This window comes from Cyanistes caeruleus, chromosome 3, assembly GCF_971803275.1.
Source record: "Cyanistes caeruleus chromosome 3, bCyaCae1.hap1.1, whole genome shotgun sequence".
Classification (NCBI taxonomy): Eukaryota; Metazoa; Chordata; class Aves; order Passeriformes; family Paridae; genus Cyanistes; species Cyanistes caeruleus.
Genome location: NC_141703.1, coordinates 87022737 through 87047432, shown reverse-complemented (window position 1 = coordinate 87047432; position 24696 = coordinate 87022737). Strand labels below are relative to the sequence as shown.

Genomic DNA, 24696 nt, shown 5'->3' with positions numbered 1-24696 from the left:
GAAAGCCACATCCTGTGCCTCGTCCTGAGAAGCAGAGGTGTTGTTGTGGTAAGAGAGGCTGATGCGCTATCAAAATGGTTTTTTGAGAAAATGTCAAACCGCATCCTGTTTTGCTAAAATTTAACTGCTGTTCTCTAAAACACATATTTTCCAGCACATTTTGGCACATCACCTGCTCTCATACTGAAGTATCATTTTCTGCTGAGGCCTTCAGACACATTTTCCTCCGCTATTGACTCTATGTTAGACAGAAACTCCCTTTAGGGCCTCCACTCTAAGCCTCCTGCCCCTTCTGCCAGCCTAGTACATTCTCAGGTATTCTGCTTCCAAAGCTCCACAAGTGCTCCTCTATCTTGATCTGCATTTTTCCTACATCTACAAAAGCAATATTTATGTATAAAATGTGTGACTCTGATCTTCATTCAGACCTGGGTGAGCTTCCACTGAATTAACCATAGCTTAACTTTGGTGTGAGGTAAGAATGGGATGCAAAGTGGATGAAAGAACTCCAGAAAGGCTCTCCACATTTACTAATCCCTTGGGTTTATAGTTCATGGTGCACAGAAAAGGTCCCCACAATCACAGTTTTACAGAAACACAACCTGATTCCCTTTGCTTCTCCTCCATTACGGATTAGATTCTCTTCCCTATCTCTCACTTGTATTCTTTCTACCCTATCTCTAACGTGTGTCTTTATTTTCATTCTTGGTTTGCTTCTCTTAGTCTTTATTTTCTTACTTTCTTACTCTCCCTAATCTTCCATTTTACTCTTTCCTTTAAGAGGTCAACACAATTGAATCATACTTCATTGATTGTCTTATGTAGTATATCCCTGGAATTTTCCCCCTCTTTTTGCCTAAAACCCTCCCCTTCATTCTCACTAGCTGGTTCTCTTGAAAATTATAAAAGACATGGTGTAATTGTAGAGAAGTGGACTTAGATAAATATCACTCTGAAGACATCACTTTGTCCAGTGTGGTCTCCTGTATGGCCAGAATGAGAAATAAAAAGAATTCTGCAGACCCAAATTGTGCTTCTCTTCTTGGACCTCAGCATCAGCCCCATCACGAACATCCTCTGTCCAAAACACTCTTGAAAAAGAGCTTGACAGATAAAAGCATTTCCTTTAAACATACTTCATTCCAAAAGGGAAAGAAAAGGAGATATTATACAAGCCTGGATATGTATCTGTCTCTCTTTTAAAGTGCTCTCTTTGCACAATCACCTGTATAGTAGCTGGAGTTTGTGGGAATGAGAATTACATGGCTTGCAGCAGGCTAGGAAAAGAACAGGATGGGATTCCTGACCTTGGTCTCAATTTCCAGAGACAGAGAGATATGAATTCAGTGCTTCCAGAGTCTAAAAGGGAAGTCTCTGTCATTTGCCAAATTCTTTCTGTCACAGAACCACTGTGTTGTGTTCTTCCTTCATGCTGTAGCTTGCAAGCTCCAAAATGCTTATGCCCAAGTTTGCTCTCTGTTCACTTTGACTAAGTCCTGCCATGAACACTCTGAAAGTCTGTGCCTGTGAGGACAAGAGTGATCTGGGGGTTTTTCTGACAGCCCTGATAAATGCAGCCATTATTGCCAAATGCCCTAATAAATTATATTCATCTTAATGTGTTTCAGACTGAGCTGGAATTTTTTCTTAATATTCCATTCTGCTGTGCTCCAGTCTATTCTAACTTCATAGAGCATGAATAATGAGGCATACTGGGGATAGAACCCATCACCAGATTGGAAAGATGTCTCTCTTTGTTTATCTCTGCCACACTCCCTGAAATGCATCCCTTTCTACTACATTCTCACGGTTCCCACACCATTCCCTAGACCAGGTTGTTCAAATCTTGGGAATGTAAGACCCCTTGAAGCACTAATGTAAAAAGCATTTTTCAGGAAACAGTTCTCTATTTTGTTTGCAGCAGCCACAAGACTACTGAAGCAATTTCTGTACCCAGAACACCACATGAATCTCTTGGTTCATGAGATATTTTCTCCTGTTTTGAAGTGTTTTGGGGAGATTAAAGGAGTGACAAGCACAGAGCAGGAAAAACAGCCCCACTTCACAGCATTATATTCACCTGTCCTCTAGCCCTTAGATAAAGCTTTTCTTCTTTAATGACATTACAAGAGATGGGACAGATTCCTCTCAAGTCTGTCATCAGATCCTTTTGAAACAAACACATTAAGTGTCAGGTGACTTTTAACCTATTCACCAAGGTTTTCTTCTTCACTACCACCACCACGTGAGTCTGGTGTCATCACCAGGGTAATCCCATGGAAGAACAGAGCAAAAGTAAAAGCAGCTCCCATGCCTCTCCCCAGACAGTGCCACTTCTCATCTGGCTGGAGTACTGATTCCTTCTCTGCCACCTTTGAATTCTGCAGCTGACTTGGCTCATAATCAGCCCCTGGTGAGGGCAAACCTCCAAAGGCTGCAGCCCTGCTCCGCTTGTTGGTACACGGTGTAAGTACTGGATAAGACTCTACTGTTCCCATAAAGAGTAAGTTATTTCTACAGGGATCGTCAGTGAATGATCTTTAATGAGAGTTGCTTATGGCACTATTCATCACTGAAAGTTGTGTGGTAAGACATCATTGCTACAGAGGATCAAATTTAAACACAACAAATCATGCTTTTTCAAGGGAAAGAAAGTGAAAACTTTATTCCTAAATCAAGGAGATGAGTTCTCAGCCTCTGAGCATTAAGAAGGTGCTAGTTTTAAAGGTATGTTACAATACCATATGGAAGTACAGGGAAAGCTCAGCAGTGATTACAACAAAGTGAAGAACAGGCTGGCAACAGACAAGTACAAAATACTGTGTTCAGAAATTCTTAGAAGCAGATACTTTGCAATGGAAAGGTTGAGAAGGTGTCGTGTTCCTGCTGATGTGATGGCAAGGGCTCTTCATTTATTCTCTAGATAACTTGACACTATTCTGATTGAAAACAAAATGGAATAAAACCATAAGAACAATAAAATAATAATGACAGTGATAACAACAAGAAGCACCGAAGGACAGAAACAAACACAGGAATTGCTGGATGACCTTGCCCAAAGAGCTACCATCAATGGTTGAATGTTCAAGTGGTGACCGGTCACAAACCATTTCCCTCAGGGCTCTGCACTGGGACCAGAAGCCTTGTTCCAGCTTTCATCAGTGTGTCATTGATACTGGGCTCAAGTGCACCCTCAGCACGTTCACAGGTGACAGGAAGCTGTGTGGCCATTGATGTGTTTGAGGGAAGGGATGCCATCCAGAGGCACCTGGACAGACTGAGAGAGTGGGCCCCTGTGACCCCCACCAGCCGCCCCTGCAGTTCTGTGTCCAGCTCGGGGGGCCCAGCACAAGAAACACACGGATGTGGGAGAGCAGGCCCAGGGGAGCCCCCAAAAAACAATCACAGGGCTTCAGGGTATGAAGAAAGGCTCAGAGACAAACCCATCTTCACACTGGAGAAGAGAAGCCTCTGGAGAGGCCTGCCTGAGGCCTTTCAATACATGGCAGGGGGGATTTAGAAGAAAAACAGAAATGTTTTACCAAGGCCTTGCTGGGTGTATCTTGCAGCCACAGGAAAAACTTACTACTAAAATACATTTCCTGGCAGTTAGTTCAATTCATCCCATTTGCACAGATTCATTCCCACTGTTCTTTGTAAATCTCTGCAAACGATTGATCAGATTTATGCCCTACGTCGCCTCCAAAACCCTGCTTATGACTTTCACTGCAGGCACAAGCCGTTTTACAGTGGCTACACAAATGCATGATATATCTGATATTTCCCTTATTTCCTTTCTGGGCAACTTGTCCTTAATTCTCATCTTTTCCATGTGCTCAGAGAGGATTGTGAGAAGGGATTCCTCTGCTAGATAGCATTGATTTTATTTGAGTTCTAGAAAGACAGCAATAGAAAACCCATCACTTGTGATTTTTCAAGCAGGACTGCACAAAGCCTGGCAGAGCACCTGCAGAACAGCCACACCTCTGAGAACAGGTTTAGTCTGCATGCACTGATCCTTGACTAGTGAGTAAGCCCAGCCTTCCAGGGGCACCTGGACTTACCTTGGCTGTCCACACCAGACCACTCACCAAAACTGCATAGACCAAGGCTTTGCCACAGAGGATGAGGTAAGTGAGCTTCAGAGAATTTCCATACCGCAAGTACGACTCTGCAAGTCAAACACCATTTCTGTATTCAATCTGCATCATCATCATCATCATCATCATCACCACCACCACCACCACCATGAGATGCTGGTTCTAATGGAGCTGTCATCAAATGAGAACCCTTGAAATCTTTAGCTAAGACACAGAAAGGAACTAGAGCCAAATGAGTGGCTCAGTTGACACCAGAAAACACGGAATGTGACAGACCATAGTGACTCAAAGAACCAAAAGAGAAAGCAAGTCTAGGAAAGAAAAAGATTGCCTTCATGCCAGGAAAGTGCTGAGTTGCCACATCTACTGATGAACTGAGCTGTTCATCCAAATCTCCTGTTAGGAATGCAGAATAGGCTGAATCACAAGATGCACATTTTTTATTTTGTCTCATTATTGTCAGTGGCCTTATGAGTGCTGCTGATGTATCAGGAAAGTCAGAATAACATGGCTTCTACAAGTTTTATTCTTGTAGATTTTTCACTCTTAAGGGGTGGTCATAGTACTGAGATACCAGCTCTGTCTTGGCTCAGCCTTAAGATTCCACAAGCATTAAAGATGTTGTTGAAAAACAAGAGTGTGCAAATATGTATACAAAGAGAAAAGAAATGCAATGTTTAATATGAGTATCCTCCACATATGACAGCAGTGTAGAAGGGAATGTGACTCGGGAAGGGAAACTTGACACTAAGAAATATCATATCCTGAACCCTGATGACAGAATCACTTGGATAAGTATGGATCATTTCTTTCCTGGCTGAGCAAGAATATTCCCATTGGAGGTCAGTTTCTAAGACTGGAGGAAATGATAAAGAATAAGTTCTAATCTACAGGAAGGTACCATGATTTCTTCTATTTTCAAAATGGAATCATATGGGAGAGCGAAAGTCCAAAGCAGAGCTACATATAACATGCACAAAGAACCCTCCAAAAAATTTCTCTTCCTTTTTTGCTTTTACATTTTTAATATCACATACAAATCACTTAGATGAGAAAGAAGAAGCTATTCATACAGGAGATATCTCCCACACGTTGTGCTTAGTGTCAGTAAAGCTGGAATTAAAATACACACAGAAAATTGCCTGAGAGTAGAGGCAAAATTCTCCTTATGTGAGAAGCCACACGTACCTTCTGTGAGTGCACAACCTGGAAGACAAAAGTGAACACAAAGTCATGTTTCTCTTCAAGGGAAACAGAATACAGATTTTAGAAGTCTCAGTTTACAAAACACTGCCTAATGCATATTACTACATTAGCTATTTTTTTGGTACTGTGCAATTTACACTACTACAGAGATTTCTCAGTGGAAAGCCTGAAGAAACTCTAGATGGGTAATGGTAATGTAGGTGCAGAGGTCCAGGAATGGGAAGAGACATATGCTAATAGCAACCACAGTTAGGCATGTATTTGTGCCAGAAGAAGGCCCTGTATGGAAGATATATCTAGATTCATATCATAGCACATGCTCTTTTGATTTGTGATTTCTGTCTTATACAGCACGGTGAGAGATGTTTTTTACTCACCAGCATCACCATAGATAAATTTGTTTATTGATTGCGTTGTTCCATTGTAAAAAAAATCGGCAACACACTCAAAGCGATTCAAAGGGTTGAACCATTCCCAGGCTGGCATCCTCAGTCGGCTGGTCAGTGAGTAGGTGCTCCCATTCCGTGTGGAGGACTCATCTGTCCCCACCCCCTCGGTCCTTCTCATACCATTCACCCTCCAGGTCAGAGTCAGGTGGTCAGGGTAGAAGCCAGAGGCCAGGCACACCAGTGTGGCCTTGCTCTTCTGCTGGATCTCCTGCTTTGATGGGGAAAAGATGGCCACAGCTGGAGGTAGGATTTCATCATCCTTCCCTGAAACACAAAACAACACTGCTCCATCACTCTGTTCTATCACAACCCCCTGAAAGGGCTCCTGAGATTGTGCCGTGTTACTCCTGAAATCCCTGGCCTTGTAACAGCTGAACAATTAATGTCTCTTGGATATGACACACCAGGAAAGTGGAAGCATTTGTTCCCACTTGTTACACAGAAACACAGAAAGGTCTGCCCACAGAAATGCACAAGCACATGAATTTCTTGTATTGCCTCTGGCTGAAGAACACAAAGCTGCAACGAAGCTGATGAGCAAACTGGTGGTCTGCAATGTTCCCCAGTTTTGCTGTAAAGTCTGTAGTTGTAATATTGTATTAATAGATAAGGCACAAACATCTTCAACAAACTGAATTACATTCAGAGATGTACATCTGCATGACATGGAGATGGAGTTAAGGCACCATGGTCATTGCAGTGTTCAGAATTATACTCTCATGGGGCACCCTACTTGGCTCCCTATGGAAGAGAAGACCTGCAGGGAAGCAAGGAAGGAGCTGATCCTTCTCACAGTCTGAAGAACACTTGAGACGGGTAACATGAATCTGCCAGGGACAGGTTTTGCCTTGTGCCTTAACCTATCCATCTTTAAGAACATTAAACATGTCTTTATGTAATTTAATGTTTAGGTTATTGTAGCTGTGAGAAGCTCTGAGCCTAGGCTATACATCTTCCCAAAATGATGCAAGGTTCTATACACTCACAAATCAAAGGTTGTTCCCTGTCCTAAAGTGTTTAATACCTGCTTGTAAGACCAATGAGAACAGACTTCAGTCAAAAGGATGCACAAGGCAGCCATGAGAAGTTACTCAGAAGCCAGGCAGTGACCCCAAAAGCCAGGGAGTTTTCCATACACTATACTAGAGTCCCTTTTTTACTCATCTAGCATGAGAAACCCGTGGGATCTGTAGAGTGCTGCTGGAAAAAGAAATGCACAGAAAAGTATGAAGCCAAAGAGAAAATTATTACTTTGGGTTGTTTTTTTATATATGAAGGCACTATGAATTGTAGGTGTTTCTCCTTGTCACTGTTGGACACGATGTAGAAGCGTGGATTCATTCACAGCACACACACCAGAACGAGTTGCTAGGAATTGCATTTATTCCCTGAACTTTTCAGCTTTTTATAGGGTCTTACGCTGCAGGTTTAACATTATTTGGAAAGGGAACACCACCTCTTATCCCATTGGTGGGATAAGAGAAAACACACTATCTGCAGTTGTACAGAACTGTTTTGAGAAAGTGAAATTGTTTACAGAGGTAGACCTTGAATGAGAGAGCTCTCAAGAGACTTTCCCTTGGGAACAGACCAGCCACTGACAGGCTGTAATTCTCTCAGGCTCAGTTAAATCAGGTCCACAGTTCCTGATCACTCTCTCCTTTGCAGAGGAAGACAGGCAGCAGAATTAATAGAAATTAATATCTTGCAGAGATCTTTTCCCCTAAGCCCTCATGTTTGCATTGAAATGATGCCTTAATTGTGACCAGCAGTGGTTGGTCTGCAAAGATCCCTGGGCTGCTTTTGTGTGAGCTTGTACAGACTTCAGGTGACCTGGGTATTAAATAGAGATATTTAGCCCTCTATCCCTAGAGGGTTTAGCACTACTCTGCTTTCCTTTTAATGGGTATGTAGAGAGGTTGACTGATTCTACTTCTCCCTTCTACCACTACATGTTACAATTTTTTTTCCTATCCTAAGAGTATCTCTGAAAAATTCTTTGGCTTATAGCTTAAAAACCTAATGAGTGAAGAGATGGAAGCAGATAGGAAAACAAAAGAAGAGAAAGAAATTTAATAGACTAAGGAAAGAAAGAAACAAGCAACAAAAAAGAGGATGGTAGGAGATAAAGGGAGACAGAAATAAATAATGATAAAACTGCTGAATCTACTAGAAGGACAAAGAAAACCAGAAGCATGCTTGAAATGGAGTAAAGGGATTGGTAACAGCACAAACTGGAAAAAAAAGTCTGATCAGCAGCCCATTGTGTTCTGGTCTTCCACACTGCACATGGTAGACACTGACACAAAGTTCAATCATTTCCATGCATAAACTCATGCATTCTCTGTCACACAGACTTCACCCACCTGAGAGTAATAGTACCACAGTTCCTCTATTCCCATCAAGGCAAGGTCACTTTCATCATTTCTTGTTATCTTTCACTCCTAGTTCCATTTTAAAATCATCTGTGTATATGCTACATATCATTAACACAAGGGAAATTTTTGAGTGTCCTCTACATTGAGCGGTGGGGTTAACAACAGCTCCTTACCTATAACTCTGAGCACAGTGCCAACTCCAAAGTTAAGCTGCTGGTTTGCACAGCTGTACAAAGTCAGGCTGTAACCCCCAGTGTCATTATGCTCTTCCTGCCAGCCACATAGTTCCTTAAAATGGTACTGTTTAAAGGAGCAGATACCAGTATTTCTAATTTGCTATCAAATGGGGCAGTAGCAGAGGGAAAAGTTGTTTTGTCCTGTTATTCCAACATGCCCTGATATAGGTGATGTTAAATCCTTTGCTGGGATGGGAGAAAACAGAGAAAGAAAATGGGGAAAAGGAAAAGAATAGCAGAAAAAAGTATGCTTTTACTTTTATATAATAAAATATATATATAAATAATGCAGTCCTTGCTGAGCAGTAGACATTGTGAGAAGGACTGTTAGCAGTAGCCAGCATCCCAAAGCAACTTTAGACAGCCTGCTAACCATTTATGGAGAGGCAAGCAAAGTGCCAGCAAGATTACTCTTTCCTTCCATGATTCAGCACACAGGATAATCCAGACTCTACCTACGAAGTGCTGCCTTAGATCATTACACAGATGAACTGCAAGCACCTGCAGAGAAGAGAAGCATTTTTCATTCCCAATCTCCCAAGAATATAATATTTTCTTGGAGAATGGGTGAAAATAAAAGTATTTATTCCCTTCTCCCTTCATGAAGTTCCCAGAATTGAAAGACAAAGACAAAGACACAAGGACCTCAACACTGTAATTCCTACACTTCCATAATGGCACATCTCATTTTAATAAGCAACCAATAAAGCATTAATACTGTTCTCATTGCTGCATGAAAAATTATCATTATTAAGCTTTTAATTAAGAATGTTCTTGTCCCCATAACCAGTATCACATAGATCACAGAGATCTGACTTCTTACTTACCTATGACTGTAAGTTTTGTCCCACTGCCAAAGAACAGTCTATCATTATTCACACTGTTTTGCAGCTGCAGAAAAACCTCTCCTCTACTCCCAGATCTCTGAGCCAAGCCTGTGGGCTAACCCTCCCCTCATGTGGAGAGCAAAAGAAGAGACACAGAGTACATTTATCTCAGGTCTCCTAGAAAACAAGTTTGTAAGGGAACAGCCCCAAATCTGTGTGTCTAAATAGCTGAGATCAACGTCAGAAATGCCCTGTCCAAGCCCTTTTGCTTCAGGCTCAATCAGTTGTTGGAGCTTCTACCATTTCTTTAGAGGATATTTATCTATTGATCTAGGTGTCATATTAGAATATTAGAAAATATTTCCTAAATGCCAACATTCCCTGTGATCTCTTTCCATTTTGAAATCAATTATATATTATTCTTTTGTGGTTTTCAGTGGCTATTTAGTGCCTATTCTGAAATAGTAAGACTGTTGTCCTTTGTGACCTTTGTGACCTTTGTATCACCATCCTGGTGAGCCTGTTCAGTGGAAAGACTGGCTGTGCTGTGGAGAGCTACTTTCTACAACAAAAAGGACTTAAACAGCTGCAGAGAGATTTTAGTGTTGCTTATGATATCGTTGAGTATTTATTAGCCTTTTTTTTAATAATTAAAAATGCTAGTACACTTTTTTTCCCAGTTATCTGAGATAACATATTCTTTAATTCACCCTGGGAAGATCCAAGGAAATTTAAGCTTGTATCATCTTGATTTTGTTTCATAGACCCCTTCAAGGCTTGTCAGTTCTTTCCAGACAGATAGACAGCCTTTCACTGACTTGTCCTTCATCATTTCTAGCCCCAGGAGAACCAGCATAATACAGACTAGATATACTTTAGGGGAATTTCTGCATGTGTCAATTCATTAGGACAACTTTTTTTTAATGTCATGCACACATTATTTATCCCATTCCTTATCCTAATTCTTTCTGTGGACAGCTTTTACTTAAGTAAAAATGCATTTATTCAGTTCCTCAAATGAAAGGTGTGTTCTTGCCAAGACTACTAAACTTATTCTCCAAAGTGGACTGGATTACCAGCACAGCTGGAGAACACCAGTTTAATAATAAAGTGGAGGATAATAAAGATGATGCTCTCTACAGAGAAGACATTGCATTTGAAGTGAATTAAAAGAGGAAAAAAAATATCTTACCCATTACTGTAAGTTTTGTGCCACTGCCAAAAATCATATCTGCACTTTTCACAGTGACAAAGGGATGTATCATAAGCTAAGAGAAGGGATGCACGGCAGCCGGCTTACTATAAGCACAACCTTAAGAAAACATTACTGGTTTTGGAACCCCAAACGTGACCCATTCTCTGTCTGAGGTGGCTGTGGACCGTTGGGAGTGAACTAAAACAAATCTCTTTATTTTCCCTTCCATGGAGGCCAGCGGTCTTGAATAGTCTTTCAGGATCCTGTTCTCTTTTCTGACAAGTTAAAATAATCCACACAAGGAGAGCCCAGAAGAATCAGTTCTGTGGTCCCAGACACACCCTTCAGGGCCATTAGGAAGAACTCCAGTGAGACAGTGGGGAGAAGGACTAGAGGCAACCTTTGTTCTCACAGGCATGAGGCAGTCCACAGATACTGGAGGCTTATTAAGACAGAGAACCCCAACACATTTTATGTAGTGCCTCTGAGAGACACCTGCTACATGTCAGAATTCTAACACTTGCACCACATGAAGAAAGAACCAGTTTGTCATCTCTTGCAAATATTGGTGCATCAGGAAACAACAATAATTCCAGCTTTGCACGCTCAATAGGCTTTAGGTACATCGACAGTCAGTTTGATTCCCTGAAAATTAATTTCAATATCTCAGAATATGCTAGCTTGCTTCACAGAGAGGGCAGGCTCAGTTCCCAGCTGATGAAAGTAGGTCCCAGCATACAAGGACTGTTAAGTGAAACCAAGGCAGAGCACATCTGCTCTGCTGCAGAATCCTCTGCAGCTGCCTTAACACGCTCTGCCACAAGGCTCCTGCACCAAAGGGTTTTTGTAAAGGCTTCCTGGGGAATGTATCATCGTGGACCACCCTGTCCCCACAATGATACAACCTGGTACAAAAACGATCCCACCCATGACTCCACCCCCTGTTCCACTAGGAATGATTGCCCTGAGTACCTGCGCTGGTTTGGACTGTGGTAGAGCTAATTTCTTTCCCAGCAGCTACTGTGGGGGTTCTGCTTTGGGCTTGTTCTGCAAATGCTGTTGACAGGATAGAAGTGTTTTTGTTATTGCCAAGCAGAGATTGCACAGCATTCAAGAGCTTTTCTGCTTCTCCTACCACCATGCTGGCAAGGAGACTGGTGGTGGTGCCTGGGAGAAGGGACAGCAGGGACAGCTGATCCCAGCTAATCCAAGGGATGGTCTATATCCCATGGCGTCCTGCTCACTGTGTGGAAGGGGTGAGAAGGGGGTAGAAGGGAGAGAGGGACATTTGGAGTGATGGTGTTTGTCTTCCCCAGTCACTGATATGTGTGATGGGGCCCTGCCATCCTGGGAATGGCTGAACAGCTGCGCGCCCATGGGAAGCGGTGAATGAATTCCTTGTAATGCTTTGCTTGTGTGCACAGTTTTTGCTTTACCTCTTAAATGTCTTTATCTCAAGCCACGAGTTTTCCACTTGTGCTTTCCAATTCTCTCCCCAGTCCTGCTGGTGGGGAGTGAGCAAGCACCTGCATGGGGCCTGATCCTGCCTGGGGCTGAACCATGGCAGAACCACACACCACATCCTTCCTTTGCCATTGCTGTTTCTATGTGATAGTCCAATTACCTCTCAGTGTATCCATTACCCCTAAATTTATAATCTCAAGATGTTTTTCTTATACTCAAAAAGGTAACACTTTTTTTTTCTTTTATTGGTTGGCCTTAAATGCAGTGAATTTTCACTCGGTAGCATCATGGCAGTGTTCATGATGCTTTCCTTCCTACTCTTTCTCTCTTCTGTGCCCCGCATGACAAGCAAACTTCAAGCTCACAGTTTTTAATTTTTGGTTTGCAATGAGATCAATTTGCTTACTACGGGCTGGTGTTTGTCTTTTTGGCTTGGTGTTGCTTGAGAGTGTCCTCCCAGGGCTTGTGACTCTGCCTATGAAAAGGCTTCATCTAGGAGTAAGAGCAAGCCTTCATTCTGCAGACTGTCTGAAGGGATGGGAACTGATGGGGACAGGTAACAGGCAAATTTTATCTCCCTGCCTTACAAATAAGTGGAGCAATCTTGTCTCAAAAGTGTGTCAACACATAGTTGCTAACATAACCAGGTACCTGCAGTAAACATGCTTTTCATACTGCCCTTTAATGGCTACATTTGAGTCTTCTTGATATGAAAAATAGATTGTAAAGCACAAGAAAAAATCCTCCAACACAAGGTCATGCTAGTAGGAAAATCACAAATTATTTTCTGTTTATTTCAGATATCCCTGATCTTCTGCATCCAAGTTTACACTGTTGTTCCTCTACCTTATTCTGTGTTATTCCTATATCTATTCAGAAAACATTTATACATAAAATGAATGACTGTTCTTCATTTAGTCCATAGCGAGTTTCCACTGAATTAACCATACCTTAACTTTGGTGTGAGGTAAGAATGGGATGCAAAGTGGATGAAAGAACTCCAGAAAGGCTCTCTACATTTACTAATCCCTTCGGTTTATAGTTCATGGTGCACAGAAAAGGTCCCCACAACCACAGTTTTACAGAAACATAACCTGATTCCCTTTGCTTCTCCTCCAGTACGGATTAGATTCTCTTCCCTATCTCTCACTTGTATTCTTTCTACCCTATCTCTAACGTGTGTCTTTATTTTCATTCTTGGTTTGCTTCTCTTAGTCTTTATTTTCTTACTTTCTTACTCTCCCTAATCTTCCATTTTACTCTTTCCTTTAAGAGGTCAACACAATTGAATCATACTTCATTGATTGTCTTATGCAGTATATCCCTGGAATTTTTCCCCTCTTTTTGCCTAAAACCCTCCCCTTCATTCTCACTAGCTGGTTCTCTTGAAAATTATAAAAGACATGGTGTAATTGTAGAGAAGTGGACTTAGATAAATATCACTCTGAAGACATCACTTTGTCCAGTGTGGTCTCCTGTATGGCCAGAATGAGAAATAAAAAGAATTCTGCAGACCCAAATTGTGCTTCTCTTCTTGGACCTCAGCATCAGCCCCATCACGAACATCCTCTGTCCAAAACACTCTTGAAAAAGAGCTTGACAGATAAAAGCATTTCCTTTAAACATACTTCATTCCAAAAGGGAAAGAAAAGGAGATATTATACAAGCCTGGATATGTATCTGTCTCTCTTTTAAAGTGCTCTCTTTGCACAATCACCTGTATAGTAGCTGGAGTTTGTGGGAATGAGAATTACATGGCTTGCAGCAGGCTAGGAAAAGAACAGGATGGGATTCCTGACCTTGGTCTCAATTTCCAGAGACAGAGAGATATGAATTCAGTGCTTCCAGAGTCTAAAAGGGAAGTCTCTGTCATTTGCCAAATTCTTTCTGTCACAGAACCACTGTGTTGTGTTCTTCCTTCACGCTGTAGCTTGCAAGCTCCAAAATGCCTATGCCCAAGTTTGCTCTCTGTTCACTTTGACTAAGTCCTGCCATGAACACTCTGAACGTCTGTGCCTGTGAGGACAAGAGTGATCTGGGGGTTTTTCTGACAGCCCTGATAAATGCAGCCATTATTGCCAAATGCCCTAATAAATTATATTCATCTTAATGTGTTTCAGACTGAGCTGGAATTTTTTCTTAATATTCCATTCTGCTGTGCTCCAGTCTATTCTAACTTCATAGAGCATGAATAATGAGGCATACTGGGGATAGAACCCATCACCAGATTGGAAAGATGTCTCTCTTTGTTTATCTCTGCCACACTCCCTGAAATGCATCCCTTTCTACTACATTCTCACGGTTCCCACACCATTCCCTAGACCAGGTTGTTCAAATCTTGGGAATGTAAGACCCCTTGAAGCACTACTGCAAAAAGCATTTTTCAGGAAACAGTTCTCTATTTTGTTTGCAGCAGCCACAAGACTACTGAAGCAATTTCTGTACCCAGAACACCACATGAATCTCTTGGTTCATGAGATATTTTCTCCTGTTTTGAAGTGTTTTGGGGAGATTAAAGGAGTGACAAGCACAGAGCAGGAAAAACAGCCCCACTTCACAGCATTATATTCACCTGTCCTCTAGCCCTTAGATAAAGCTTTTCTTCTTTAATGACATTACAAGAGATGGGACAGATTCCTCTCAAGTCTGTCATCAGATCCTTTTGAAACAAACACATTAAGTGTCAGGTGACTTTTAACCTATTCACCAAGGTTTTCTTCTTCACTACCACCACCACGTGAGTCTGGTGTCATCACCAGGGTAATCCCATGGAAGAACAGAGCAAAAGTAAAAGCAGCTCCCATGCCTCTCCCCAGACAGTGCCACTTCTCATCTGGCTGGAGTACTGATTCCTTCTCTGCCACCTTTGAATTCTGCAGCTGACTTGGCTCATAATCAGCCCCTGGTGAGGGCAAACCTCCAAAGGCTGCAGCCCTGCTCCGCTTGTTGGTACACGGTGTAAGTACTGGATAAGACTCTACTGTTCCCATAAAGAGTAAGTTATTTCTACAGGGATCGTCAGTGAATGATCTTTAATGAGAGTTGCTTATGGCACTATTCATCACTGAAGGTTGTGTGGTAAGACATCATTGCTACAGAGGATCAAATTTAAACACAACAAATCATGCTTTTTCAAGGGAAAGAAAGTGAAAACTTTATTCCTAAATCAAGGAGATGAGTTCTCAGCCTCTGAGCATTAAGAAGGTGCTAGTTTCAAAGGTATGTTACAATACCATATGGAAGTACAGGGAAAGCTCAGCAGTGATTACAACAAAGTGAAGAACAGGATGGTAACAGACAAGCACAAAATATTGTGTTCAGAAATTCTTAGAAGCAGAGATACTTTGCAATGGAAAGGTTGAGAAGGTGTCGTGTTCCTGCTGATGTGATGGCAAGGGCTCTTCATTTATTCTCTAGATAACTTGACACCATTCTGATTGAAAACAAAATGGAATAAAACCATAAGAACAATAAAATAATAATGACAGTGAAAACAACAAGAAGCACCGAAGGACAGAAACAAACACAGGAATTGCTGGATGACCTTGCCCAAAGAGCTACCATCAATGGTTGAATGTTCAAGTGGTGACCGGTCACAAACCATTTCCCTCAGGGCTCTGCACTGGGACCAGAAGCCTTGTTCCAGCTTTCATCAGTGTGTCATTGATACTGGGCTCAAGTGCACCCTCAGCACGTTCACAGGTGACAGGAAGCTGTGTGGCCATTGATGTGTTTGAGGGAAGGGATGCCATCCAGAGGCACCTGGACAGACTGAGAGAGTGGGCCCCTGTGACCCCCACCAGCCGCCCCTGCAGTTCTGTGTCCAGCTCAGGGGGCCCAGCACAAGAAACACACGGATGTGGGAGAGCAGGCCCAGAGGAGCCCCCAAAAAACAATCACAGGGCTTCAGGGTATGAAGAAAGGCTCAGAGACAAACCCATCTTCACACTGGAGAAGAGAAGCCTCTGGAGAGGCCTGCCTGAGGCCTTTCAATACATGGCAGGGGGGACTTAGAAGAAAAACAGAAATGTTTTACCAAGGCCTTGCTGGGTGTATCTTGCAGCCACAGGAAAAACTTACTACTAAAATACATTTCCTGACAGTTAGTTCAATTCATCCCATTTGCACAGATTCATTCCCACTGTTCTTTGTAAATCTCTGCAAACGATTGATCAGATTTATGCCCTATGTCGCCTCCAAAACCCTGCTTATGACTTTCACTGCAGGCACAAGCCGTTTTACAGTGGCTACACAAATGCATGATATATCTGATGTTTCCCTTATTTACTTTCTGGGCAACTTGTCCTTAATTCTCATCTTTTCCATGTGCTCAGAGAGGATTGTGAGAAGGGATTCCTCTGCTAGATAGCATTGATTTTATTTGAGTTCTAGAAAGACAGCAATAGAAAACCCATCACTTGTGATTTTTCAAGCAGGACTGCACAAAGCCTGGCAGAGCACCTGCAGAACAGCCACACCTCTGAGAACAGGTTTAGTCTGCATGCACTGATCCTTGACTAGTGAGTAAGCCCAGCCTTCCAGGGGCACCTGGACTTACCTTGGCTGTCCACACCAGACCACTCACCAAAACTGCATAGACCAAGGCTTTGCCACAGAGGATGAGGTAAGTGAGCTTCAGAGAATTTCCATACCGCAAGTACGACTCTGCAAGTCAAACACCATTTCTGTATTCAATCTGCATCATCATCATCATCATCATCATCATCATCACCACCACCACCACCATGAGATGCTGGTTCTAATGGAGCTGTCATCAAATGAGAACCCTTGAAATCTTTAGCTAAGACACAGAAAGGAACTAGAGCCAAATGAGTGGCTCAGTTGACACCAGAAAACACGGAATGTGACAGACCATAGTGACTCAAAGAACCAAAAGAGAAAGCAAGTCTAGGAAAGAAAGAGATTGCCTTCATGCCAGGAAAGTGCTGAGTTGCCACATCTACTGATGAACTGAGCTGTTCATCCAAATCTCCTGTTAGGAATGCAGAATAGGCTGAATCACAAGATGCACATTTTTTATTTTGTCTCATTATTGTCAGTGGCCTTACGAGTGCTGCTGATGTATCAGGAAAGTCAGAATAACATGGCTTCTACAAGTTTTATTCTTGTAGATTTTTCACTCTTAAGGGGTGGTCATAGTACTGAGATACCAGCTCTGTCTTGGCTCAGCCTTAAGATTCCACAAGCATTAAAGATGTTGTTGAAAAACAAGAGTGTGCAAATATGTATACAAAGAGAAAAGAAATGTAATTTTTAATATGGGTATCCTCCACATATGACAGCAGTGTAGAAGGGAATGTGACTCGGGAAGGGAAACTTGACACTAAGAAATATCATATCCTGAACCCTGATGACAGAATCACTTGGATAAGTATGGATCATTTCTTTCCTGGCTGAGCAAGAATATTCCCATTGGAGGTCAGTTTCTAAGACTGGAGGAAATGATAAAGAATAAGTTCTAATCTACAGGAAGGTACCATGATTTCTTCTATTTTCAAAATGGAATCATATGGGAGAGCGAAAGTCCAAAGCAGAGCTACATATAACATGCACAAAGAACCCTCCAAAAAAACTTTTCTTCCTTTTTTGCTTTTTCATTTTTAATATCACATACAAATCACTTAGATGAGAAAGAAGAAGCTATTCATACAGGAGATATCTCCCACACGTTGTGCTTAGTGTCAGTAAAGCTGGAATTAAAATACACACAGATAATTGCCTGAGAGTAGAGGCAAAATTCTCCTTATGTGAGAAGCCACACGTACCTTCTGTGAGTGCACAACCTGGAAGACAAAAGTGAACACAAAGTCATGTTTCTCTTCAAGGGAAACAGAATACAGATTTTAGAAGTCTCAGTTTACAAAACACTGCCTAATGCATATTACTACATTAGCTGTTTTTATGGTACTGTGCAATTTACGCTACTACAGAGATTTCTCAGTGGAAAGCCTGAAGAAACTCTAGATGGGTAATGGTAATGTAGGTGCAGAGGTCCAGGAATGGGAAGAGACATATGCTAATAGCAACCACAGTTAGGCATGTATTTGTGCCAGAAGAAGGCCCTGTATGGAAGATATATCTAGATTCATATCATAGCACATGCTCTTTTGATTTGTGATTTCTGTCTTATACAGCACGGTGAGAGATGTTTTTTACTCACCAGCATCACCATAGATAAATTTGTTTATTGATTGCGTTGTTCCATTGTAAAAAAAATCGGCAACACACTCAAAGCGATTCAAAGGGTTGAACCATTCCCAGGCTGGCATCCTCAGTCGGCTGGTCAGTGAGTAGGTGCTCCCATTCCGTGTGGAGGACTCATCTGTCCCCACCCCCTCGGTCCTTCTCATACCATTCACCCTCCAGGTCAGAGTCAGGTGGTCAGGGTAGAAGCCAGAGGCCAGGCACACCAGTGTGGCCTTGCTCTTCTGCTGGATCTCCTGCTTTGATGGGGAAAAGATGGCCACAGCTGGAGGTAGGATTTCATCATCCTTCCCTGAAACACAAAGCAACACTGCTCCATCACTCTGTTCTATCACAACCCCCTGAAAGGGCTCCTGAGATTGTGCCGTGTTACTCCTGAAATCCCTGGCCTTTTAACAGCTGAACAATTAATGTCTCTTGGATATGACACACCAGGAAAGTGGAAGCATTTGTTCCCACTTGTTACACAGAAACACAGAAAGGTCTGCCCACAGAAATGCACAAGCACATGAATTTCTTGTATTGCCTCTGGCTGAAGAACACAAAGCTGCAACGAAGCTGATGAGCAAACTGGCGGTCTGCAATGTTCCCCAGTTTTGCTGTAAAGTCTGTAGTTGTAATATTGTATTAATAGATAAGGCACAAACATCTTCAACAAACTGAATTACATTCAGAGATGTACATCTGCATGACATGGAGATGGAGTTAAGGCACCATGGTCATTGCAGTGTTCAGAATTATACTCTCATGGGGCACCCTACTTGGCTCCCTATGGAAGAGAAGACCTGCAGGGAAGCAAGGAAGGAGCTGATCCTTCTCACAGTCTGAAGAACACTTGAGACGGGTAACATGAATCTGCCAGGGACAGGTTTTGCCTTGTGCCTTAACCTATCCATCTTTAAGAACATTAAACATGTCTTTATGTAATTTAATGTTTAGGTTATTGTAGCTGTGAGAAGCTCTGAGCCTAGGCTATACACCTTCCCAAAATGATGCAAGGTTCTATACACTCACAAATCAAAGGTTGTTCCCTGTCCTAAAGTGTTTAATACCTGCTTGTAAGACCAATGAGAACAGACTTCAGTCAAAAGGATGCACAAGGCAGCCATGAGAAGTTACTCAGAAGCCAGGCAGTGACCCCAAAAGCCAGGGAGTTTTCCATACACTATACTAGAGTCCCTTTTTTACTCATCTAGCATGAGAAACCCGTGGGATCTGTAGAGTGCTGCTGGAAAAAGAAATGCACAGAAAAGTATGAAGCCAAAGAGAAAATTATTACTTTGGGTTGTTTTTTTATATGAAGGCACTATGAATTGTAGGTGTTGTTTCTGATCACTCACTCCTTTGCAGAGGAAGACAGGCAGCAGAATTAATAGAAATTAATATCTTGCAGAGATCTTTTTCCCTAAGCCTTCATGTTTGCATTCAAATGATGCCTTAATTGTGACCAGCAGTGCTTGGTCTGCAAAGATCCCTGGGCTGCTTCTCTATGAGCTTGTACAGACTTCAGGTGACCTGGGTATTAAATAGAGATAATTCCCTAGATAGTTTAGCACTACTCTGCTTTCCATTTAGTGGATATGTAGAGAAGTTGATTGCTTCTACTTCTCCCTTCTAGCATTTGGTATTATGATTTTTTTCTTGTTCTAAAATTATTTCTGTAAAATTCTTCAGCCTTAAAGGCTAATGAGTGAAGAGATGGTAACAGCAGGACACAAAAGAAAAGATTTAAACACAGAAAAGAATACCCCACTAAAAAGAGAATAAAATAAAAAAAAAATAGAAAAAAGAAAAGGAAGCCAGATAAAAAGGGAGACAGAAAGAATGATAAAACTACTAAAAGACAGAAAAAGAAAATGAGCGGTTTTGAAATGGAATAAGGAGACTAGTAAAAGCAAGAACTGTAAGAAATGTCTGATCAGCAGCCCCTTGTGTCTGGTCTTCTACACAGGTCATTTTCATTTTCAATCTCTATAATACTTCTTTGGAGAATGGGAAAATAAAATTATTTTTTACCTGCTCCCTTCATGAAGTTCCCAGAATTGAAAGACAAAGGCTGCAGACCAAAGGACTTCAAGATTTGTGCCTGTAAATCCTACACTTCCATAATGGCACATCTCATTTTAATAAGCAACCAATAAAGCATTAATCCTGTTCTCATTGCTGCATGAAAAATTATCATTATTAAGCTTTTAATTAATTCTTGTCCCCATAACCAGTATCATATAGATCACAGAGATCTGACTTCTTACTTACCTATGACTGTAAGTTTTGTCCCACTGCCAAAGAACAATTTCTCATTATTCACACTGTTTTGCAGCTGCAGAAAAACCTCTCCTCTACTCCCAGATCTCTGAGCCAAGCCTGTGGGCTAACCCTCCCCTCATGTGGTACCAGCAAAGGAAGAAACACAGAGTATTCAGGTCCCCTAAAAAAACAATTTTGTAAGGGAACAACACCAAATCTGTGTGTCTAAATAGCTGAGATCAACGTCAGAAATACCCTGTCCAGAGACCTTTTGCTTCAGGCTCAATCAGTTGTTGGAGCTTCTACCATTTCTTTAGAGGATATTTATCTATTGATCTAGGTGTCATATTAGAATATTAGAAAATATTTCCCATATGTAGACTGAGTCATTTCTTATTCTGAGCTAAATAACTATATTTTCTTCTATTTTTTTCAACATTTTTAATATTTTTCACTTGTAAAATAAATCCCTTTTTTTTACTTGCCAAATAATTTCTAATATTTAGCACGGTGTCTTGGTCTTCTCCGCCCTTTGTAGCAGTTCCTAAACATGCCCTTTTTCCCTTTCCCTGGAAGACTTTCCTTGGAAGAAAGCCTCTGCTTTTATTCTGCATACTCTCTTGGTGATGATTATTCAAGTTCGCTCCATAAATGACTATGGTCAATGAGGGGTCGTGTATTCATTTTCATCAGGTCAGGCACCTCAGATAAACTCTCGATTTCAAAAAATGTTCTGATCACCGGTATTTTTTCCTATGGAGATTGGATTTTACCACTTGTTATCAATTCATTCAGTAGTGGCACAACGTGGTACAAATATCTGAGGCATCAATTCTTCAAACTCCAGGAGCAACACAAGGAGAAGAAGAGATCACCATCATTTACTAGCATCTGAGCAGCAACTTTGTTTTCCCAGATTTGGACAGTCCAAATCCATAAATGTGGCTCAGAAAGAAACATTCCATGAGAGCTCCTTCCCTTTGAAACGAATTATATATTCTTCTTCTGTGGTTTTCAGTGGCTGTTTAGCACCTATTCTGAAATAGTAAGACTGTTGTCCTTAATGATCTTTGTATCACCATCCTGGTGAGTCTGTTCAGTGGAAAGAAACTGGCTGTGCTGTGGAGAGCTACTGACTATAACAAGGACTTAAAAAGCTGCAGAGAGATTTTAGTATTGCTTATTATAAAGTTGAGCATTTATTTTTGCCTTCTTTTTTATAAATTAAAAATGCTAGCACACTGTTTTTTCCCAGTTATCTGAGATAACACAGTCTTTAATTTACACTGGAAAGAACCAGGTTACTGAGCTTGTATCATCTTGATTTTGTTTTCTAGACCCCTTTAAAATGTAAGTCAGTTCTTTCCAGACAGATAGACAGCCTTTCACTGAGTTGTCCTTCATCATTTCTAGCCCCAGCAGAACCAGTGTTACCGACAGTAGCTATATTTTTAGGGAATAAGGATTTTTGCATGTGTTGATATATTAAGACAACTTTTTTATGTTATGCATACATTTTTTAATCCATTCCTTCTCCTAATTCTTTCTAGGGACATATTTTTCTTCACTGAAAATGCATTCATTCAGATCTCCAAAATGAAAGGTGTACCACTACCTAGAGGACCCAACTTATGTTCTCTGAAGAGACTGGGTTACCAGCACACCAGGTGAACAACAGTTTAATAATGAAAGGGGGGATAATAATAAAATTCTCTAAAGCGAAGACATGGCATTTGAAGTGAATTACAAGAAAAAAACCAAAAATTCTTACCCATTACTGTAAGTTTTGTGCCACTGCCGAAAGACAAACCTGAGTTGTACACAGTGACAAAGGGATGTATCATAAGCTAAGAGAAGGGATGCACTGCAGCAGGCTTACTATAAGCAGGAGCTAAGAAATAATTTATTCATTTGGAATTCCAAACATCACTCGATCTCTGTCTAAAGGGGTTTGACAGAAAACCATCTTGAAATCAGTTGTATAATCCGTAGAATTCACAGATGCATTTCCCAGATTTTATACATTTCACCCCAAATTGTTTCTGACACCATTCTCCAATCTCCATATCACGTCACTGATTTTACCTGATATTCTCATTTTGCACATCTCGAAAACAAGCAAACACACCCAAAGACTGTCGCTGTCTGGGACTAGAACTCTACAGCTAGAATTTCCTCACTGTCAGTCTTGTATTCCAAGCATTGTGATGCCTTCTTTTCTGTAGTTTTTGAAGTTAATAACCAAATTATACATGCTTTGTGGTTTTCATAGTCAAATGAACGTGGTTCACCTTTGGCAGTGAACTAAAACAAATCTCTTTGTTTTCCCTTCCATGGAGGCCAGCGGTCTTGAACAGTCTTTCAGGACCCCGTTCACTTTTCTGACAAGTTAAAATAATCCACACAAGGAGAGCCCAGAAGAATCAGTTCTGTGGTCCCAGACACACCCTTCAGGGCCATTAGGAAGAACTCCAGTGAGACAGTGGGGAGAAGGACTAGAGGCAACCTTTGTTCTCACAGGCATGAGGCAGCCACAGATACTGGAGGCTTATTAAGACAGAGAACCCCAACACATTTTATGTAGTGCCTCTGAGAGACACCTGCTACATGTCAGAATTCTAACACTTGCACCACATGAAGAAAGAACCAGTTTGTCATCTCTTGCAAATATTGGTGCATCAGGAAACAACAATAATTCCAGCTTTGCACGCTCAATAGGCTTTAGGTACATCGACAGTCAGTTTGATTCCCTGAAAATTAATTTCAATATCTCAGAATATGCTAGCTTGCTTCACAGAGAGGGCAGGCTCAGTTCCCAGCTGATGAAAGTAGGTCCCAGCATACAAGGACTGTTAAGTGAAACCAAGGCAGAGAACATCTGCTCTGCTACAGAATCCTCTGCAGCTGCCTTAACACGCTCTGCCACAAGGCTCCTGCACCAAAGGGTTTTTGTAAAGGCTTCCTGGGGAATGTATCATCGTGGATCCCCCTGTCCCCACAATGATACAACCTGGTACAAAAACGATCCCACCCATGACTCCACCCCCTGTTCCACTAGGAATGATTGCCCTGAGTACCTGCGCTGGTTTGGACTGTGGTAGAGCTAATTTCTTTCCCAGCAGCTACTGTGGGGGTTCTGCTTTGGGCTTGTTCTGCAAATGCTGTTGACAGGATAGAAGTGTTTTTGTTATTGCCAAGCAGAGATTGCACAGCATTCAAGAGCTTTTCTGCTTCTCCTACCACCATGCTGGCAAGGAGACTGGTGGTGGTGCCTGGGAGAAGGGACAGCAGGGACAGCTGATCCCAGCTAATCCAAGGGATGGTCTATATCCCATGGCGTCCTGCTCACTGTGTGGAAGGGGTGAGAAGGGGGTAGAAGGGAGAGAGGGACATTTGGAGTGATGGTGTTTGTCTTCCCCAGTCACTGATATGTGTGATGGGGCCCTGCCATCCTGGGAATGGCTGAACAGCTGCGCGCCCATGGGAAGCGGTGAATGAATTCCTTGTAATGCTTTGCTTGTGTGCACAGTTTTTGCTTTACCTCTTAAATGTCTTTATCTCAAGCCACGAGTTTTCCACTTGTGCTTTCCAATTCTCTCCCCAGTCCTGCTGGTGGGGAGTGAGCAAGCACCTGCATGGGGCCTGATCCTGCCTGGGGCTGAACCATGGCAGAACCACACACCACATCCTTCCTTTGCCATTGCTGTTTCTATGTGATAGTCCAATTACCTCTCAGTGTATCCATTACCCCTAAATTTATAATCTCAAGATGTTTTTCTTATACTCAAAAAGGTAACACTTTTTTTTTCTTTTATTGGTTGGCCTTAAATGCAGTGAATTTTCACTCGGTAGCATCATGGCAGTGTTCATGATGCTTTCCTTCCTACTCTTTCTCTCTTCTGTGCCCCGCATGACAAGCAAACTTCAAGCTCACAGTTTTTAATTTTTGGTTTGCAATGAGATCAATTTGCTTACTACGAGCTGGTGTTTGTCTTTTTGGCTTGGTGTTGCTTGAGAGTGTCCTCCCAGGGCTTGTGACTCTGCCTATGAAAAGGCTTCATCTAGGAGTAAGAGCAAGCCTTCATTCTGCAGACTGTCTGAAGGGATGGGAACTGATGGGGACAGGTAACAGGAAAACTTTATCTCCCTGCCTTACAAATAAGTGGAGCAGTCTTGTCTCAAAGTGTGTCAACACATAGTTGTTGTCTAACAACATACACGTCACAGTCTTACCAGGTACCTGCAGTAGACCTGTTGTTCTTTAATACCTTTGTTTGAGTCTGTCTTGATATGAAATATAGACTGTAAAGCACAGGACAAAATATTCAAAACAAGGTCATTCTACTAGGAAAAATCACAAATTAATTTT

General features: G+C 41.7%; 2 gene segments (V, D, J or C); both read right to left on the bottom strand.

Moving 5' to 3' along the window:
* Positions 1–2636: 2636 nt before the first annotated feature.
* On the bottom strand, positions 2637–10474 carry LOC111937792 (M1-specific T cell receptor beta chain-like). The segment is given in 5 exon segments: positions 2637–2939; positions 4065–4171; positions 5289–5306; positions 5684–6019; positions 10389–10474. Coding segments are annotated over 5 exon segments (561 nt in total).
* A 4509-nt stretch (positions 10475–14983) lies between these two features.
* The window catches only part of LOC111937823 (T-cell receptor beta-2 chain C region-like), a 28871-nt gene continuing 19158 nt past the window's right edge, over positions 14984–24696 (bottom strand). The window contains 5 exon segments of the C gene segment in view: positions 14984–15288; positions 16414–16520; positions 17642–17659; positions 18037–18372; positions 22099–22137. Coding sequence covers positions 15262–15288; positions 16414–16520; positions 17642–17659; positions 18037–18372; positions 22099–22137 — 527 coding nt within the window.